The sequence below is a fragment of the Camarhynchus parvulus genome, chromosome 9 (genome assembly GCF_901933205.1).
Source record: "Camarhynchus parvulus chromosome 9, STF_HiC, whole genome shotgun sequence".
NCBI lineage: Eukaryota > Metazoa > Chordata > Aves > Passeriformes > Thraupidae > Camarhynchus > Camarhynchus parvulus.
In genome coordinates, this window is record NC_044579.1 from 6807527 (window position 1) to 6827712 (window position 20186).

Below are 20186 nucleotides of genomic sequence, written 5' to 3' on the forward strand. Positions count from 1 at the left end.
TTTGACATGAAGGAGACATTTAATGATGAATTAAGACTTAAGTTAGAGTGCCATGAGATGATATTTTTTCTGTAGAGAAGTGGGCAGGGGGGTAGGTTTCTGACATTACTCTGTAAGAAATGCCACTTGTTAAGCCCTTGGTCTCACACTCGGAATTTCATTTTGCTGCCTCATATACTGTACCAAATTTATCCCTTGCTTAATACTGCACAAGTTATTAGAGTTATATCAGGCATGAATTTGGAGTAGTACATAAAAGATTTATGAGATGAAAACTATGATCTATATTAAACCAATAATTTATGGTTCTCAAGCACCTTTCAGGCTGAAAAATCACAGAATGCCTTAAAACATTCATGAATCAAGCCTGGCACCACCACAGAGCTGAGGAGAATTATCTCTGTGCTACAGATGAGGGGAGCAAAGTGAAATTAGGGAAGTGACCCAGCACCCCTGGGTGTTGGAGAAGGAGCACTGGGGGCAGGAGCTGATCCCACACTGGATTTATGTGCCCAATATCTGCACACACACCAAGTGCTGCAGACTCAGCCTGGGAAAATGGAGGTATCTCAGCACTAATTTAGCCAGTGGGCACCATAAATTCTCATAATGTCTCTAGGAACTTAAATTCTCTCTGTAAGATTCACTTTAATTAAAGAAGAAGCCCACACACTCCTTTAATTGAGGGATTTGTGAAATCTGTGGAGGCTGATATTTCCTACTACCAACACATCTGAAGACACTCATCCATAGTACAAGATACTCCCAAATTCAAATGAGTCTTCTGGGAACAGCCCAGCAGGAAAAGGTGGTTTGCCTACCCCAGTACTGCTACTGTAATTTTTCATTCCAAAAAGCATGTAAGTTCTTTTTGGAATGAAATTAAGTGGGGCTTTTGGGTGCTTTGGGAGAGATACTGGGAGAGTCAAAAGTGTCTGATATCAGCCCCGCTGCTTCCAAATATGCAAAGCAAGGATTATTTAGCAGTAACTAAGGTATGGTCCTTCCATCCCATTTCATATTGTCTCCAACTGCATTCCTGATCTTGATCTGTTTGCAGTGCACAAAGCATGCTGGTTTGTTTCTTTTTTAAAATTTTACTAGGGCATAACACAATGCTAGTCTTTAGGATAAATTATTTAGACTCTAAATTGGGAGGGTTTCCAGTCAGGCATGGGCAGCTAATTAGCACCTATGTTTTGAGCACAGAGTGAACTAGTTCTCTTAAATTAAGTGCCTAAATTCCCTCCATGTTCAATAGGGAGAGATAAATGCCTAGAAAAGCTACTCCAGAGGGAGATTGTGCCTGCCCAATTTAGGCTGTCCCTCAGGAGGCTCTCAAAGGCACCTAGCTTTCCCCCTGCTATATATGGGATTTATTTTAGAAGGACGGGCTCAAAAAGCATCTAAAATTTAGATGTAATTTGCTACTGAAGTGAGTTGGATTGAATTTTGGATTGGATCCATTTTGTTGCCTGAGCCTGATTGAATTACTCATGGCACTAATTTAGGAAACCCCAAACTACTACTGGGTAATCCCCTGTGCAGTTCAGCATCAAGGCTGCTCCTGGGCACGGAGGCTTTTTCCTGCACTGCCCCCTCAGTGTGTGAGAGGGTGGCAGGGCTGCCTCAGGGACAGGAGCTGCTCCAGAAGGCTCAGAGTGAAGATGAGCATGGGGGAAGGCAGGAAACACTGAACTCAGATTTTCTACTGGAAAAATGCTGTATTTGCACTTTGCTCTGAGAAACTTGTCTGCTCTTTGGGTGACACTGGAATAACATCTACAGGGGTCAGATTGATTCCAGCAGCTTGTCAGTGTGGTGCTTAGGCAGAGACACCAGCTAATTTCAAGCACTGATTATTTTTATGACACACAGCAATGATTTCCTGACAGACAGGCTCCCAGCACACAGCTGGCACTTTGGTGGCATTCACTGGGATAGGAGGAATCAAATAAATTGATTTCTACTACCTGACTCTTTCTAAAAACTGGTAAATGGGAACCCCAACTAAGAATGTAGGTTATTGTTTTCTAGAGCATAACTGGAAGTATTGGCCTGACAGTCATGTCTGTGGATCATTATCTTGTGTAGGATAAGAACTGGAAGACGTTATTTCCTGGTTGCAGAGGGGTTTTGGAGAGGGAACTCCTGACTAACTGAGTAGTCTTGTGATAAAAGTTAAATCGCATGAGTTTTGTTTTTGTTCTTTTCTCACTTTCATAGTATGTTTATAAAGATTTCACAAACAAAATTACTGCTTCACACACTTTATTTACTCTTGTGTAGTAAGTGTGATTACTGCATTATTATGATTACTATTATTCTTGACTTTTTGCCCCATCCTTGTGCCAGAGTGATACATTTATTTTTCTCTGTCACTCTACTATGAATGTGTGTCCCAATGAAGCTGACATGAGAGCCAAATATCTGATTTGAAGAGAGAATAGATTCACATGGCACATGGAATAACTGGCTTCTGCCTCACCTGAGCTGTGGGAAGCTCTAAAACTGAGATGAGTTCTTTGCACCCTCCTCACAGAGCCCTCAGGTGCTGCTGGCCCTCTGGAGGCCAGCCCTGCTCCCAGGTGATAAGCAATGCTCTCTGGCCAGGCAGTAGGAGCTGTGGGCTGTGAGTCAGAGGTGACAATTTCTTACCTGCAGTCACACAAGCCAAGTCACCCCAGCTGCCAGGGCTTGTGTGAAGCCACAGGAGCTGTGGGAGGGCTGCTGTAGACACTGCATTAGATATCTGAATTCAGCTGTGTTGTTTAAAACCTTTGTTTATGTTGCATCTCCATAAAGAGCAGTTGATTTTCTGGGTGACAACTCTTGTGATCTCTGTCACACCAACACCCTGCCTGTGCTTCTACGTGCTGACCTGTGCAAGTTATGGTGTATTGTAAAATTAAACATCTCACAGCTCAATATCTCCTTCCCTCTGCTCAACCTGGTCTGCTGAAAGGAGGTTTAACATGGCAGTTGTGTCTGGCTCCTGCATTTTGGCCTGGCTCCAGCTGAGCACTTAAACTTGCCCCACAAAACTCAAGGTTAAGCACGTGCTTAACTGTGCTGCTGGATCAGGGCCATGGGGGAAGAGGAGGAGGAAAGTCACTCTTGTCATACTTTAACTGTGACTGACAGTTTGGCCTTTACCCACACACATTTATTGTCAATCTGCATTCATGCCTGCATGCTCCATGCACTTCTTTAAGTTAAAGGAAACTGTTATCAAAAAATGGAGTTCCTCTCCTTCCTGGGTGGTAGAAGATTTTATTTCTCATTCAGCTGTGCGTTTTCTTTTTGGTTTTACCTGGTGATTTCTGTTTTAGCCTCTCCCCTGCCCCATATAATTATCTAGGCTGAAGATCTACAGCAGTGATCCAAGACAACATTTTGTCATCACCATAGACAATTTGAGATCCCTGCTGTATTTTTGCATATGGGCTGTAATTGCTTGAAAACCACATGGATTTTTTCTGGTCCTCTCTGTGGATTTTCCTTCTCAAACAGAGTTCTGCAGCATATCTAGAGTTAGGCTGTGGTTTTGGATGTGTTACTGTGTCTGGTCATAGGAACCAAATCACAAGTTCTGGTTAAATGGCCTTTCCCTGTCATGGCATGTCTGGTTGCTTTGGGGTATTTTAAGCAGATTGGAGACCTTGAAACTCATAAACTGTTAGAGAATTGCAACTCAGTAGAGCAGTTTCACTGAAAAAACAGCAAATTTCAGTGAATCTAGAACTGTAGCACATGATTTGCAACTCTTCAACAGGGCAGTGTATTCATACTTGGAGTATTAATGAATGAAGAGCCAAAATTTTCTGAAAAGTAACTTCGATTAATTAATATAAAAACCAGAGCTAAACTTATGTATTATATTATTTGCAAAAAAAAGTTTGTCCAATATTTTTGTCCTTAAGGAATAGTAAGGAATTTTGCAGTTATGAAATGGTATGGGTAATTTTTTTACTTTATTAAAAAAATACATCATCAATTCCCATGGTAATTTCAAACTAAAATTGTAATTTTGTGAAAAATGTATTTAATTTATGTGACAGAGAGATCTACATAACTTCAGGAAAGCAGCCAATTTGTGACTCTTAAGGATATTGTCAAGGCAATTTTATTGTACTCATGAGAATATTCCTGCTGAAATTATGCATATGGCCCCCCTAAAAGCAATAAATGTTGAGCAATGTTTAACTTAGAGGTAAAGAATCAATTAATATTTGTACTGCTAAGCATGCATTTATTCATTTTTGTATTTCTTCTTTTGCTCTTCATGTATTTATCCTGTCCTAATAATAGATGAAAAAGAGTTATCAATAGGACTTAGGATGTGTCCCCTGATAAAGTACTCAAAGCTTCTGTAATAAATCAGATTTGAGATGTATGGAACATACTGCTAATAAATTTATCATTAATCCTTTAAAAAGAATCCAAAAAATAGGATCTCAAGCCTAGTTATCCTAAGATCAGTGAGGAAATTGCCACTGTTCTCAGAAGGCAGATTGGAATGTGCAATGAATTCTTGCACTCCAGACTTTGATAATTAATATCAAATAATAATTAAAACTAGCATGATTTTTGCCTTTTTACCTGAACATATTTCCATTGGTTAAAACAGAGTGAATTCTGGTTTAGGTGGTGTAAATGAGAAGGGAAGTTAATTGCATCCACAGGAACCTCCTACCATTCTGTTTTAATCTTATCGAGAACACATTTATGGAGTGGGCTGGAAGTCAGTGCAAGCCTAATGCTAAGAAGCTTAGAATGAACATGATTGATTCAAATGGGACTGTTAAGTTTATATGGAAAACTGTGATTATGCAATCAAATCCATGTAGTGAGCCCTTGATACACACATCAGAAAATCTACTAACAACATTGGGAGCTGAATATTAGCTATCTTTAATCTGCTTCCTTTATAAAATTCAATGGAAGCATTTAAAAATCTCCTGTTAGAGACTTAAAAAACCCCAGACAACCCACCAACACCCACAAAAAAGCCCCAGAACAAAACAAATATAAGAAAAGCCTAACAAAGCAAGCAAGAAAAAAAAAAAAAAACTAAACCTAAGCAGAAATATACCACCACTGCCAAAATAAGTAAATAAATACATACATACACATATACATACATACAAACATACAAAAAAGCAAATGAAAACCAAAACACCAAAACAGTGGAATTTAGGCAGTGGAAATGTTGGAGTATTTTATTCACAAGCCCTTAAGCAAATATAAATGTGCTTAGATCAACTAAGTATTGGCATGCAAATGAAGTTCCCTTAAAAAAATAATGGTTCCTACTTTGAATACGAACTAATACCTTATAGACCCTAAAAAAGCCTTAAGCATCTGGTGGAGTTAATTGGGGGGTAGTCATGAACCATATCTCTTTTTTTGACATGCGCTGTAGCCTGCGTTTTTCACAGGGGAGGATGAATTTCAGCATGTTTCTTATAATGGAATTCCAGCTTTTAAAATTTCTTCTTTCCAATTCAGATTCTAAAGCCTAAGTGTTTTGTGGGCTAACTTTTTAAAATTATAAGTGCTTGAGATCAAAACTGTGCTCTGAGCAATGTCTGTGTGGGTCCCATAAATTCTAAGTAGGCAACTCCAGTATTTTTCAGTTAAAAGCAGAAGTGGGGAATGGTTTTCAAGATAAACTTTGCTTTTCTTTTTCCTATTGGTGAAGTTTTTATGGACTCCCATTCCTGTTCTGTATAATTCCAGAGTATTTTGGCCACAGGACTTTCATGGACCACTGCAATTCTTTCTTTCTGTTGGCTTTATAGGGATCCTGTCCTGAGTATCTTTCCAACCTGTGTACTCTGGTAAGGAACCTAAATTAGGTGTGATGGATCTGGGACAAATAACTCCAGTGACACTGTGAGATTTCTTTTGTTTTTACTGGCAAAGCATTTAAGCATGAACTTTTTTACTGCTCAATAAAGCAGTTAATCATATTTTAAAGTATAAGTCTAGGTCGAAGTATGTGATTGAATCAGATCCTTTGAAGTTCACTGACCTGTAGTAAATTGGGAATTTCATAGCTGACTGCACAATTAAACTTTGACTTCAGGGCATATTTAGGTTTAAATTTCTCATTAGGAAGTAATTCTGAAGCAAGATTTTTTTTCTCCTGACAAATGCAAAGTAGCTGTGAAGAGGTTAAATAAAAGTTTTATTTTGCAATTAAAACCAAATTTATGCATGATTTTTTCTAATTTATTTCTCTGCTTCTGGTAGAAGTAATTGGTTCAAAGCTTAATATCCGGGTAATCTTTAAACCTTCAGCAAGCTTTCTTACACATTTTCTAGGTTCAATTCATATGGAAAAAATACCTTTTTTTCATTTGTCCCAGTCTCCTATGAATTATCTTTTAAAAGATAAAGGGAGACAGCAACATGGATAGAGTTATATTCTACAAAATCCTATTAGAACAGAAAGATCGCTCTCTTGATGCTTAAAGTATTAAATTTGCCGACTACTGAATCCTTTTTCACACCAGTAAGTGTGAAGAAAGTGACTTTTATAGAAGGTAATTGAGACAGAAAGACAGGATTTCAAAAAATAGATGCTGAAAGGTCCATTCAATTACCAGGAATACTCCTCTGCCTACTGTAGTACACTCATTACTGCTGGAATGGTGATTGAGATTCCCAGTTGCTATATACTGCCACAGCCCCACAGGAGTCTGCAGTACATTTTTGGTTCATGTTATTTGAAGATTTGCCTTCAGTTTTGATGATATAAAACCATATCTGATGGTATAAAATAATCTGTGGATTTGAAACATAATTTAAATTTAATTCACAGCACTTATTCAAAAAATAAGTGTCATTTTAAAAGCTGGGCTTTTGCTAGGAGCATTACAATAAAATGGGACTATTTATCTGTCTTGTTCTGAGCTGGATATGTTTTTACCACTTTCCAGAGGAACAGAGCAAAGACACATATTTTAAATTGCAAATTCAGGGGCGTATGTCCATTATAAAAAAGCAGATTTAAAGACTCTTTGTGTATCAGATTCCAATTATGCTTCCTGTGGAGTCTGTCTCCACAGTCAGACATGATTATTAATCATTCTTTCATCAAAGACTTTGGAAATGGGAGATTTCACTTGTTTTTTCTCTTGGAAAAGACAGTGCTCTTTCTGGGCTTGATCCTTTCATTTCAGGTTTTTACTTAGGTAGCTGTAAGGTTGGAGCAGCATGGACACCTAATGCATTAAATTACTCCCTAAGGCGTGGACCTGCCTGCCCTGGGTTTGGTGGTGGTGAGAACTTTGGAAAGACCAGGCTTTATCCTCCTGACCCATCTGGCTTGGGAAGTTTGCAGTCAACCTGGAACTGGTTCCACCTGTTTCACCATGTAGGGAGCAGAGACAGACACTGGGATGGGGATGGCTGGCACAGCAGAGCGTGTTCCTGCATGGATGGTGGGGATGGGGGGCTCACACGGACACACTGCAGGGACAGCATCTCAAACCAACACTTCAGCCACAGTCAGGGACAAACGATGGATGCAACGTGGTCGTACAACTGCACATCACACATACATGATGCAGAGATGGCCATGGAAAATACTCACTTTTTCACTTGATTCTGCTTCCTTTTGGCTTCTGCACCCCTTTGGTGCATAGCAGGGAAGTAGGTATTTGTATTTAGTGGAAGAAATTACACTGACTAACAGACACAAGCATTTCACTCATAAATTTATCATAGACTATTGCTGAGGAGACTGACAGACAGCCACTACAAATGGTGTGTTAAACATTTAATGAACCCAGGCTGAACTCCTGGCCCTGTTGAAGCCAATGGAAGTTTTTGCATGTCAATCTTTTTTGGGGTGCAGTGAAGGTTTAGAGGGGGCAGCATTTTATGTGTGTTTCTAATTTTTTGTTAATCACTTAATGGAAAATTAGAAATGATGCCTTAAACAGAGCATCTTTTTCCTCCATGCAATTTCTTTGTAGACATTGGAGTTCACCATGAACAAAACCTGGTGTTCAACAGGGGCTGAGGAGGAGGTGCCAGACCTGGTTTCCAAATTAGTAGATGGTATTTCTAGAATGTGTATTAGTGCAGCATATCTGCGATGCTCTGCTGGAGAAGTACGTGCTGGTGTGTGTGCATCTTAGAACTGTCTAAAGTACAGTAGCTGTTATACTAAATCGTGAGAGGAATAAAATAGGATTGTGGATTTCGTTTAAGGCTCTCATGTAAAACCAGCTTCCAGCAATTTCCATTCCTGATGAGCTGGAAGCATTTATGTGCAGTAAATATCAGCAGTAAACTAAATGCACTTGCCTGGGGAACAAATTCATGTGAGCAACATGAGGGAATAAAACCCACTCTCATAAAAAGAGTGCTGTGGTTACAGTAGTGTTCAGTCACTGTCTTTAAGGAACTAATGGAATCACCAAATGCTCGGTGGCTACTCCAAGGTAGGTGTAAGGTTTAGTGTGGGGATGTACATCCTTCCTTTGACTGGAGGTGTAGAAATGAAAGCAATGAGATGTGCCAAGTCACATATTCTGATCCAGACCAGGAGCAGAACCCCAGTGAGAGCTTAGGAATGGGATCTGAGATATTGGAAATGACACTACTGTGAACTGGTGGTTTCTTATTTTACATATGCACCGAATGGGAATATTTTATATATGAATTGCAAATGAGTATTTATGGTGTGACAATTGATGGCATGAATTAGAACTGAGATTTTAAACTAGCTTTAAACAACTTTCTGGTAACTGGGGAGAAAAAAAGCATTTTTGTTTAAATTTTCACGTCAAACCATCTACACCCCCAATATTCACCCCAGGCTCTTTTCCCCCCTCAGTGAAGCAGCGGGATGGGTCACCCAGCGGGGCCGGGGACTCGCGCGGCGCCCGTGGCCCCCTCAGAGCCCCGCGCTCTGCCCACCTGGGATGCCACAGTGAGGAGGGGCTTTTCTTCTGCAGACTCCTCCCTCGGAATCTCCTTCATCACCATGGCCACAGCCTTATCGGCCGCCCTAGCGCCTTTGCCCTACAACAGCGAAACCAACAACGGCGCCAGGTCAGCAGCGGGCTCCGACCGCCCTCACGCGCGCTCCCGACCCGGCTCACGGGACCCGGCCGCGCCTGCGCCTGGAAGCGAAGCTCGGTTGGAAGCAGAACACACACACACTGGTTAAAAATAGTAAAAATAATAATAATAATAATGTAACAAGTGGTCCATCAGCCCAATGGTTAAGGAGGCAGTTGGGGTCTAGCCGTGGTCTGGTGGCTCGTTCGAGTTGCCCCAATGAAGTCAACAGGAATCCGGCACTTTCCTGCTGGGCCAAGGCCTGCTGGAAGTTCCCCCGTGCCAACCTTCTGCAGGGTAGGATCCCCAGAGCAGCAGGGGTTGGAGGATCAGCCCATTGATTTAATTTTAGTCATCCAAGTTTATACCCGAAATACCTCTTCATGGGTTTTTTTCTGTTCTTTTTTCTTAAAAATAGCGTCAAGTGGAGTTTTCAAATAAAGCACAGTTCCTTGTTGTTCACTGAGGCAAACTCTCCCTGAAATTTGAATGTATAATCTGGACCCACAGAGTTTATAGCTCTAGTAACATTTTAAAAAGCAATTTACATCATATAAACAGTCTGGGTTTTTGCTAACAGAACATACGGAGCCAAATTCTGCCATCGTAGGCATTGCTACAGCTGTCCCTAAAATGATCATTGTTGTAGAACTTACTGTAAGGATTTTTTTTTTAAGCTACACTTTTCTTAAACTTCTCTTAACACATTGTAAATATTCTGGACAAGTTTAAGATATTTTAACATTATTTAATATAAATTAGCCAAATAAAAAGTGCACCGATATTATGTGCCATGCTGTTTAATGCCATTCTTTTTATTTAATGAGGGTCTTTATCCTCTTGAGTTCACATGGGTTTCTGTATCTTGATCTTTGGTCTTATTTTGATCTCTGCCTCTTTCGAGTGACAGAGAAGGTGGGAGCTTACACATGAAGCATCACAGCAGAGCTGCATTATGCCAGTGACCCTGGCCAGGTCCTTATTATTATACTTTAAAAGCTCCCATCTATTTCCATGGAAGTTTTAGCTGTGCAAAGACTGCAGGATCTGGCTCCATAAAAGAAGTATGTTACACTGGACTTAAATATATTTAAATCCTTAAAAGTCTATTAACAGAAGGGGTTCTTTGCTAAGACCTCATATACAAGAATTATCTTCACTAGCAGTATATTCTGTGTCAAGTAAACCCCCACTATTGCTCATACCAAACTACAGATGGTTTCAGGAACATTTCACCAATTGCAGGTAAAACCATTACGTACTATTGCAGGTTCTAAACGGGTTTTATTACTGGTCAGGTCAATATTAGATTAGCTTGCTTGTGCAACACATCACAGATACCCTACAGAGAGTTCTTTGCATGCTGCAAGAAATTCTCAGAGCAGAAGTGTCATAAATGATAAGCATGCTGGACTTGTGATGCCTTTGATATCCAAAGAACTGCAAAGTCATTGTAAAATTAAATATATTAAATTCAATGAGAATTACATTTAATTGGTAAGCATATCAAAGGTTCTGGGCCAATTATGTGTTTGTTCATGATTCACATGACATATTCCAGGTCTATGAAGCTTGTTTCCAGTATGACACATGAGCTATCATTAGCTAGCACTAATAGCATGCTATTGGTCTTTACAAAATGTAGTCCTTTTGTGCTGAGTGCTAGAACAAAATCGTTTATCAGCTGGGAAGGATGCATTGGAAAGCATGCAGTGCTTTTTATTTCTTGCAGAGTAAAAACCCACCAAAGCAAAGGTCAGGTCACTTTTTTGAAGACAGAGCCACTTTTTCTTCAAGGTTTCACCTACTGCCTGAAAAGAGTCATGATACTCGTATTAGTGCCTGCTGTTCATCCTCCACACACGTAACTGCAAAGCGCTGGGAGTGGCTGACACCAAATACAAAATCTGTCTCACCAGTTTAAAGTGGCCACGCTACAATGGAGAAAAGCAACCCAAAGGATACCTCTGTGCTATTTTTAATGAGCAGACTTAGTTTATTTGCTGGGCAAAGCAAGTGGTTTGATGGTTTACCTTTTCTTTTCTTTAAGTTAGATCTTTAACTTTCCTAAAAGAAAAACAAGCTTTCCTGTGTGAAAGTCAGGTTGACATTTCTGGCTGTTTAGCCTATGCTGTGTGAAACATTTTGAAACTAGGAGTTGGTAACAATTTCCTGGATGCCTAAGAGAAAGCCAATGCAGTGGAATAGATTAAATTGTCAGATTCTGCTGGAGAGGTACACAGGGGAACAATTCACTGGAAAATGCAGCCTTTTATTCTGTTGACTAGAAATTAAATTGTTGTCCTATGTAAGGTAGGTAACTTTGAAAATTTTGGTCTCTCTTCCCTGCGGTGACCACTGTGTAGCCAATTCTTGCCTATGAAGCCATTAGGCCAAAGAATTGGAGAGAAATAAAACCAGTTTTTCTGTGGTCAGGATGACCTTGTTACTGTTGTCAACTGCAGCTGAAATTAAAATCTCCAGCACATTTATTTCAATAACCATTAAAGAATTATTTTTTAAGGTGTTCTTTACTTAGCCTCTTTTGATATTAAGTGTTGTTTCTTTGCAAGCCAAAGTGCTATATAAATTTACCTGGCACAGCAGTTTATTGCTCAAAGCCTGTAATTCTGTAACAACTAATTTTAGACACGCCAGAACTTCAAAACAAACAGTTTGTTGGAAGTGGAGGTTTGCAAGGTCCGTTACTTTCTCATGTAAACCACAGTTTAACAATTTAGTAAGTAAATTTCATCATTCCCTATTGGTTTGCAATATAGAAATGGAAACAATTGCGATGTAGAACATGACAACCCATGTGCAAATTATGACAATTGTGAATTGATGAAGGAAAAAAATGTATTATTTGTTTTAATGGAACATACTCCTTAAGAGAAACTGAGAAACATGTCAGTGTGTTGTTATTTGATACATTAAAAAAATGCAGCAGCTCCTTTAGGTAATATCTCCATAGCAAAATAAGGAATAGATTTCAGAGTATTCCCCTGATGCTAAATATTTGTAACAGCATTAGGTTCAAAACTTAATAACAATTTCTCTAAGCTTTTCCTTTGGGATCAGATAATGGGTAGTAATAGACATTTCCATAGGACTATGCTGATTTAGCAGGATTTTGTAAGGAAATACTTTTATTCTGCTGCTTTTTCTGAATAGTTCCAAATTCAATTCTCTCCAAGTCACACTATTTAGATGTGGTATTTAGTAATGAGTAATTAATTAAATTACCGTAAGAGCATATTAATGTAAATTTCTAGTGCAGCATAAAGTTGATTTTTTAAAATAAGTGATGCATATAACTTTGTAACCATGCTCATCTAGGATAAAGCTTTAAGTACTTGGGACCAACAGATTACCTTCAGGTCCTGATGGGCAGATCAGAATGAACACATGCTCACACTTGAAACATTACTATTTAGTGCAATACTCTATAATTCTGTAATTATTTTCTTCATTATAGTGATTTGCAAATTTGTTCTTGCATATGAAAAACCAACAGCCAGTGCTTTGTAAATGTTTAACATTTTGACAACAGTATTTAAACTATAATGATTAATTGCAAAAATTCTTTGTTGTCATCTATGCAATAAAAGGATTTTATCTAAAAGTATTTCATAACTGTAGGTTTGACTTTAACAAGTATTTAAGGTACTTGAGTCCTAAATTCACTTTTCATGAATATTTATAGCATCTCTTCTTGTGAGAAAGTGAGCAGAAAGAAATGGAGTGATCAGATTTTCTTTTTTTTTAACATGCTACATGAAGAAAGTTTTCCTTCATTACACAGACCTGTGTCTGTGTAATTTATTTTTCAAAGATTCTATCAAGCTGTTTCATATTTAATTGACACACTACAATGCATCCCTGTTCACAGAAATCATCTCAGCACGGGCATGTTTAAATTTAAGCTTCTGTGAAATAGAAGTTTTAAGACAGCTTTCCTTATAAAGAAATTTGATAGATAAAAATTTATCTTCAGGCAGTGCTGGTAGAGGTATGGCAGGATTATGCTTTCATGGGCATCTCCCTTTCTAGCTGAGGAGAAACAGAATAGCATTTAAAAATGTAATGCCAAAAAATATGGCCAGATGTCCTGACCTTTCCTACTGGGCTGTTGAATTGAAATGTCTGAAAACAAAACAAAACCAAAACCCAGCAGTTCAGGACATCTTGAAGTACCAATCTGCACTTTAAATATCTTTAATAGGTTGAGAGGGCCTTTTTAAAGCAAACTTTATGAAAGAAGCATTAGTGACAACTTGGAGTTTGAGGAGTTGTTGTCCTCCTGTGCTGGGGAAGGAACAGGGAGAGCTGCAGAACGTGTTGGGTCTGGGAGGCTTGGCTGCTCTCCAGATCCCCCAGCAGCTGATGTATTAGAGTACCACCTAAGCAGCCTATTCCAAATGGCTTTATGCTCCACAAATCTTCTTGTTTTGTGCAACTTAAAAATAAAAATGAAGGGAAAAACTTGGCTTTATTTTTTTAAATAGTGCAGCGCTAAGGTTTTTTACCTCTCAAAATGAGCACACAGAGCTATGCAATGGTGCCGTGGGAGTTACAGGCTCCACAATACAACTGTGAGCTCTTGATTTACATTGGATCTGTTTATAACTTCAAAGTTTTCCCTTCTCAGGCTTTTATGTTCATGTTTTCTGCATATGTCTTTCTTCTCATCTATACTTTTCTACTTTTTTCTAGTAATGTTTTGTCTTGTATTTTATATATAATTAAAAATAATGGAGAAACATATGGTGAGGCAGTTTTATGGATGAGTTCAAGATCGATATTTAAACAGAAAACTCTGTTTCATCAGAGCTCGTGGTAGTATTTTTATTACAAGCCTAATAAAATCAAGTATATATCTAAGATAAATGGGAACACAATTCCTTTAGGCAGTGCCTGTTTGACCATGGTGAGGAAACATGAACAAGCTCTCAGTCCTGAACTGGAAGCAGCATTGTCAGGGCTCAGACTAGGTTTCAGAACCCGAGCTTCTATTTTGATACTGTATTTGGATCATTTGGAATCTATTATCAAGTTCTCTGTGATTATCCAAACTCTTCTGACTCATGACCTTCAGTAGCTCATTCTTACAAGATTATGATGAAATACAGACAGAGTTAGTTACAGACAAAGAAGCAGCTATAGGAAGACTTGCCCAAGAAGTAATTTATAGTAAAGCAGCTAAATCCATATTGGCTGAGTTCACCGTGTTCTCCTCCTCTTTCATCCCTTTCCCCATCTTTTCATTCTTATGTTGATGGAATAACAGATTTCAGTGTTAATATGGGAAGACTTTACTGCATTCAGGAAAAATGGCAAAGAAAGGGACAAAAGCTTATAAAAGGCAATCAGCATAAACATTCACATTTACCCTCTCTGGGCTGTGTCTTATACCCATTTAAAGGTCAATAGGGTGGTTAAATTGAGTTCCAGTTTGAAAAGCATTTGCATGGAAATGGCACTGTAAGGTTTTCTGTTTACTGACTCAGTAACTGTTGTACCACGTGTGTTCCCTTGAGAGGCTGTCTCAGTCTGAAGCCTATAGATCCATTCCCAAAGCCAAGTGGGACAGCTTCCAAACATCTCTGGTGGAAGCTCTGCAAGACCCATTTTGCTCTCAAGAACTTGTACAAACTCATTTGACTTAACAGATCTGAACACAAATTATGACTGGAAATTAATAAACAATTCTGCCAATGTAACTCATTCTCTATAAGCTAGTTTGATTCCTGCAGGCTAAGAGGAGGAGGAGGAGGAGGAGGATGTGAAATGAGGTTTTTCCCCTCTTGAGCCAAAGAGTTTAATTTGGGGTATAATAGGAAGTGCACAGTTTGAGATAACAACAAGATAACAACACTGTAACGTTGAAACAATAATTATGATTTAACTGTAAATAATAAACCCAGCTGGCAGGGTTGGTAAGAAGAAGGAGGCCTGGGACAGAACTAATATTTAGAGGTTGTTTAAGGTTCTGCTCCTTTAATGAACGAGTTATATAATAAATCTCCTTGTGATAGAAGGCTTGGATGAGATGTTTTGCAGTCTTTTCTTTCTTTGCAATTTTCATCTTGTAATAAGACCATTGTGAATATGTAGAAACTATTTTTTAGCACTTATTTGATTGACTTCTTAATAATTTGGAATTGCATTACCAAAGGGATGAGTCCTTTGACTGCACAATGATATAAGACTTCAAAAATCTTAGGGAATAGCTGCGGGGTTTCTTGCATCTCTGCTTAGTCTGTGTCAAGGAACTTTGCGAAATCACTGGGTTTAGCAATTGGCAATTTTAAATTTGTTTGGTAGTCTTCAGCAGAGAATTAATACTGAGGAATTTTCTCTCCCATAATTTGAGTTGCTTTTATGTTGACTTCCCTATCATGATGCCCAGTCATAAAACACACATAGCAACAGAATTACTTGCTATTATTTGCTATATTGCCATGATGATGCATGTGCTGGATTAGAATAAGAGATTCCCGTGGTACCAGTTCCAGTGAAATTCCAGGAGATCAGGTCACTTTCAGAATAAACAATTGTGACTAAAGTGCAGTCTGTTGTTTAAATGTTTACTGCACACATGATGTGTAAATGATGGATTTTGCTCCCTCATTTCCTCCCAGCACATGATGTATTGTTCTTTGAAGTGGTAGGGGTTCCTCACCTCCTGCTACACAATTTTTATAGTTTTGTTTCATGAAACATTCAGAGAACTCAGACTAACTCTGCAGTCTGTTTAGGAAAAGCAATGAAATAAACTGAGAAGTGGTGGTATTTATGTGGAAAAATCCGCAGCTTATCAGTGAGCATGAATACAGGATAGTCTGTAGGAAATGCAGAATATAAAACATTGTTCCAAGTTAACTGGAACAGGCAAGCTTTTAAAGGCAGCTGTTTATTTTATACTTTATCTGTAAAAGAAAACTGGAAGTATATCTGTGTCTGGACTTTGATGCAAGTTATTCTTAAAAGAAAGTTATGCAGGTTCTGATGTTTAAATAGTATAATCTGCACTCTGCCAGCCTGGAACATAGAAGAAATATGCATTTTTTTCCAGTGTTTGCAGATTTTGTTGTTCTTCTTCCAGACATCATTATTAAATCCTGCACTTCACAGTTGTAAACCTGTGTAGCCAGAAAATGAATTGGGTCCCATTAGCCCCATAATTTTGTTAGTGTAGACTTTTTCTAGATTGGGCAGACACTCATCAGACATTTAGAACGAGAAAAAGACAGGCAGAGGAATAAACAAAATATAAAAGAAAGAAATCTCTGACAGAGCTAGAAAAAAGATCTGAATGCATAATAATTTGATCATATCCTACAGATACAATTCTGTGAGAGTTTTAAGATAATGTTCAAGTCCTGAAACTGTGGTTTTCTGCACAGAAGGGAGCTGGTACTCCTCTAAAGAATATAACAGAAATGTTTGTCAAAACGGCTAGAGGGGCATAACAATTGCCTGACGTTTCCTCTTGTTTTACATTACCAGATTAAGAGTCCAAATTGCTTATTTTCATAGTCAAGGTTTTACTCTTATTTTGGAAGTCCTTAAGGAAGGTATTGTTTAGGAAAGGTGGAGTTATGTTGAATGAGGGTGACTGATCAGATGACCTGTTATAAAATTCTGCATGCTGTTTTGGAAAATGAGGTATGTATTTAAATAAGTGAATTGGTATATGTCTCTTGTTAGGTACCTAATCTCAGAACAGTTTAAAAATAGTATTAGTTCCTAAATTACTTATTTTGATTGTTCTGGTTTTGTTTATGAAGGACGACAGCTTGGGCACTGAAGACAGTTTGTAATGCATTGTCACCACTATTAATTCTTATTGAAGATTAGGATGAAAATCTCAGGATTTGAGTTCTATAAATATTTGGTAAACATTATGTGATCAAAATTCATGTCCTCAGTTTAATGTTTTCATACAGATTCTTTCATGGTTTGTATATAACCATACAAGATTTAATTCTGTTTAGGATTTTTGTTTTTCTTTGGCTTGCTTGTTAAACACCTTGCTCAAAGGTTATTAAAAACAATGAAAGCTTTTATAAACATGAAAAGCTAAAATAGATTTAATCCAAACATAACAATATATGTGATTCTACCATGTAAAAGGATAGAAAGATGATGAGGCAGAGAATTAATGGAACAAAAAAGTATCAAAGGGTAGCTGGAAGTTTGTAATTTGGTTTGTTTTGAAGCAGACTGGTGTTACTTTCTCATGATCTGTGATTAGACCTGTACATATTAAATAAGGAAAACATATCATACTGGATGGTAGATCAGGATAGTTTATGATTGAAAAATACTTTTAAGACTTGTTTTCCTGACCTATATGGATTCTCTCCAGCCATGGTTCTAAATGCTGCCAGGATAAGTTTAACCCTTCCTGTAATGTAAACATTTGATTCCCACCATGATATAAATTCTTGGTACCCTTGACTTTATTATGTAATTTTTTTTGCCACAGCCTTAAGATTTGAGTCCTTTCTACAGTGAATGGTGTCAAAGTAGAACTCTTTTAGCACTTTGGTCATAAAGGGTCTTTATGCTGTATCCTTGACCCAAAATTCATTGAGTCTCTTGTGCTGCATGTTCTCTGCAACAAAGGGTTCAGAGCCTGAGTGTACTTACCTCCAGATAAAACCCTATTTTTAACCTGTGTAGTAGAGTATATTTACCCCCTTATTTTATTCCCTGAAAAGAGTAAATTGTCACTTATCAGACAATGGCAGTAGCAGATGAGGAATTTGAATAACAGTGTGGCTGCAAAATAACTTCATGTCCCTGACCTAGACACGGCCTCTGCATGCACTTTCAGCTTCACAATGATCTCATCTGATGCTCCAAAGTATGTTAATGCTGCAAATGCTGCAAATGCAGCATTAACAGCATCATATAAAAGCAGCATTAGCAGCATCATTTAAACCTATTTAGAGAGGATTATGCTACTGTCCCTTCATTTACACAGTTTGGAAACCTTCCGGGAGAAATTCTTAAAATTGAGGTATTATGATTGTGCTCTTAAAAGATGTTCCTAATTCTCTGACGTGCACTGTTAGTGTGGAGAATGGATTTTTCTACTCTAATATTGCAAATACATTGTAATTACAGACATGAAAATGAAAAATAAAAGGCAGGTGCATTAGTAGATAATTACTTTGAGACCTAATCATAAGTTCAGCTGCCTTGGGCAACGAAAAGTTTGTTCTAATCAAAAAATCATAAAATGATTTGACTTGGAAGAGATCTTATAGACCATCTATTTCCAATTCCTTGCCATGGACAGGGACACCTTCTACTAGATCAGGTTGCACAGAGTCCCATCTGGCCTGGTTGTCTCTCTTTACTGTTTGAAGATAATTTTTTAGCATAATGGGCCACATCAGTTACATTTGTATAAATCTGCTCTTTTGCATATATTTGCAAGTACTCTATACTCTTTTTTGCTTTAGTGGATTTAATTTCATTTTCATATCAATGACAGTAATTAGCACCGGGCCTGCTCTACAAGGAGCTGAGAGCAACATCTCTGATAGCCAGCACATCACTGATATTGGATGCTCTCTGTGCTGTTCTGCTTGAATAGGCATTTACCCTCTCCTATAAAAATTTTTTCACCTAATTTATTTATTTTTGCATACTTATATGGTAAAAAGTATCTATTGAAGAAAAATCAAGAAAATTATGTACTTATTCACTCACTTTATGCACACTTTTAAAATGTGTGTAAGAGTGTACAATGTTTATAGAGTGCAGTGTTTTGTGGTCCACTTGTGCTTAGGTTGGCAGGTTCCTCACTAGGGAAGCAAGTTCTCTGTTTTTGTTTCTGTAATTCAACAGTATCTCTAAATTAACTTGTTAGCTATCAGTTTGAGGATGTCTGCAGTGTAATTAGAAAGGTGGTGAGTCCACACTTTTTACAGCAGCTTAGTTTGGCTGGAAGTGTAGCAATTTTGTTTAATAAAAACTCTGTGGGTATCTACAACGTGATATCCGTGACCAAATAGTAAAAGCAGCTGGTAACAGCAAATGGCTCTTATGGAGAAATTCTTAATCCTCAAGACATCTTAATTAAGATTGCATATGCAAAACAATTGCTAAATCATGAGTTATATTTTCCAGGAAGCTTTCATTGCGATTACTTTCTTGGGAGGTAAATGGTGCTACTTGTATTTCAAAACTGGGTTCTGGCAGATACAAAACCCTGTGGAGGTACAGTTGCTGCAGTTAATGGATTGTGCCTCCTCAGCTGGGATGTCAAATCCAGCACCAGTCTGTCCTGTGTCGTTAAAGCTAAACTGAATCTCCCCTGCACCCCAGGGCACAGTAACCTAACACTGTGGAGGTTGAGCGGCCTGACAATAGCACGACAGCTATTGTCAGAAATATTTCTCCTCAGAGGTTCCACAAAAAAATAAATCTGTCTCAATTGTGCAGTGCAGTCCTGTACTCTGCTGGTGTCTCCTTCCACAAGATCACATTCATTTACCACAGACCATTCTTGAACATCAAAATCGATCTTGCTCAAGTGAAAGAGCAGGGATGAGTTAGCCATCTTCTGAATGGCTTGCAGGCATCTCAATAAATGTGCTTTTATCAGAGAATTAGCAGGCTTGTAGCTGAGGGAAAGGGGTGCAGCAGCTCACTCACGTCTCATTGTACCAAGGACTAGCCCAGGATGTGGCTGACAAACAGCTGGAGAGGGGTCGGGTGTTTTTGGCAGGTGTAGAGGATAAATCTGGAACTTCAAGCATACATATTTGTATGAAATATGTTTATATATATATTTTGTATGTATAAAATATGTTTATATATATATATTTGCTTTTTATTCACTGAGGAGAGCAACTGAGCCAGCGCGGGGAAAGAAAAGTTGTTTTGCTCTTGCAGTGCTGCAGTAATTCACTATCCTGTCTCTTTTTGTATTTAGGAACAGAGAATGGCCTTAGATAGCTTCTCTAATGACAGTGTTATGACTGACTGAAATCAGCCTATCAGCCAGTACTCTGGATTTTGTATTCACTGAAACACTCTGCTGCTTCATTTCGCTCTGAAAATCTTGTAAATAAGGAAGTTTT

General features: G+C 38.3%; 1 protein-coding gene across 1 annotated transcript in view; it reads right to left on the minus strand.

The window, feature by feature from the left end:
• Nucleotides 1-20186, minus strand: part of PEX5L (peroxisomal biogenesis factor 5 like) — a 95982-nt gene that overhangs the window by 24801 nt on the left and 50995 nt on the right. The window contains exon 2 of the mRNA XM_030954291.1: nucleotides 8938-9042. Coding sequence (XP_030810151.1) covers nucleotides 8938-9042 — 105 coding nt within the window. The remainder of the gene's footprint in view (nucleotides 1-8937; nucleotides 9043-20186) is intronic.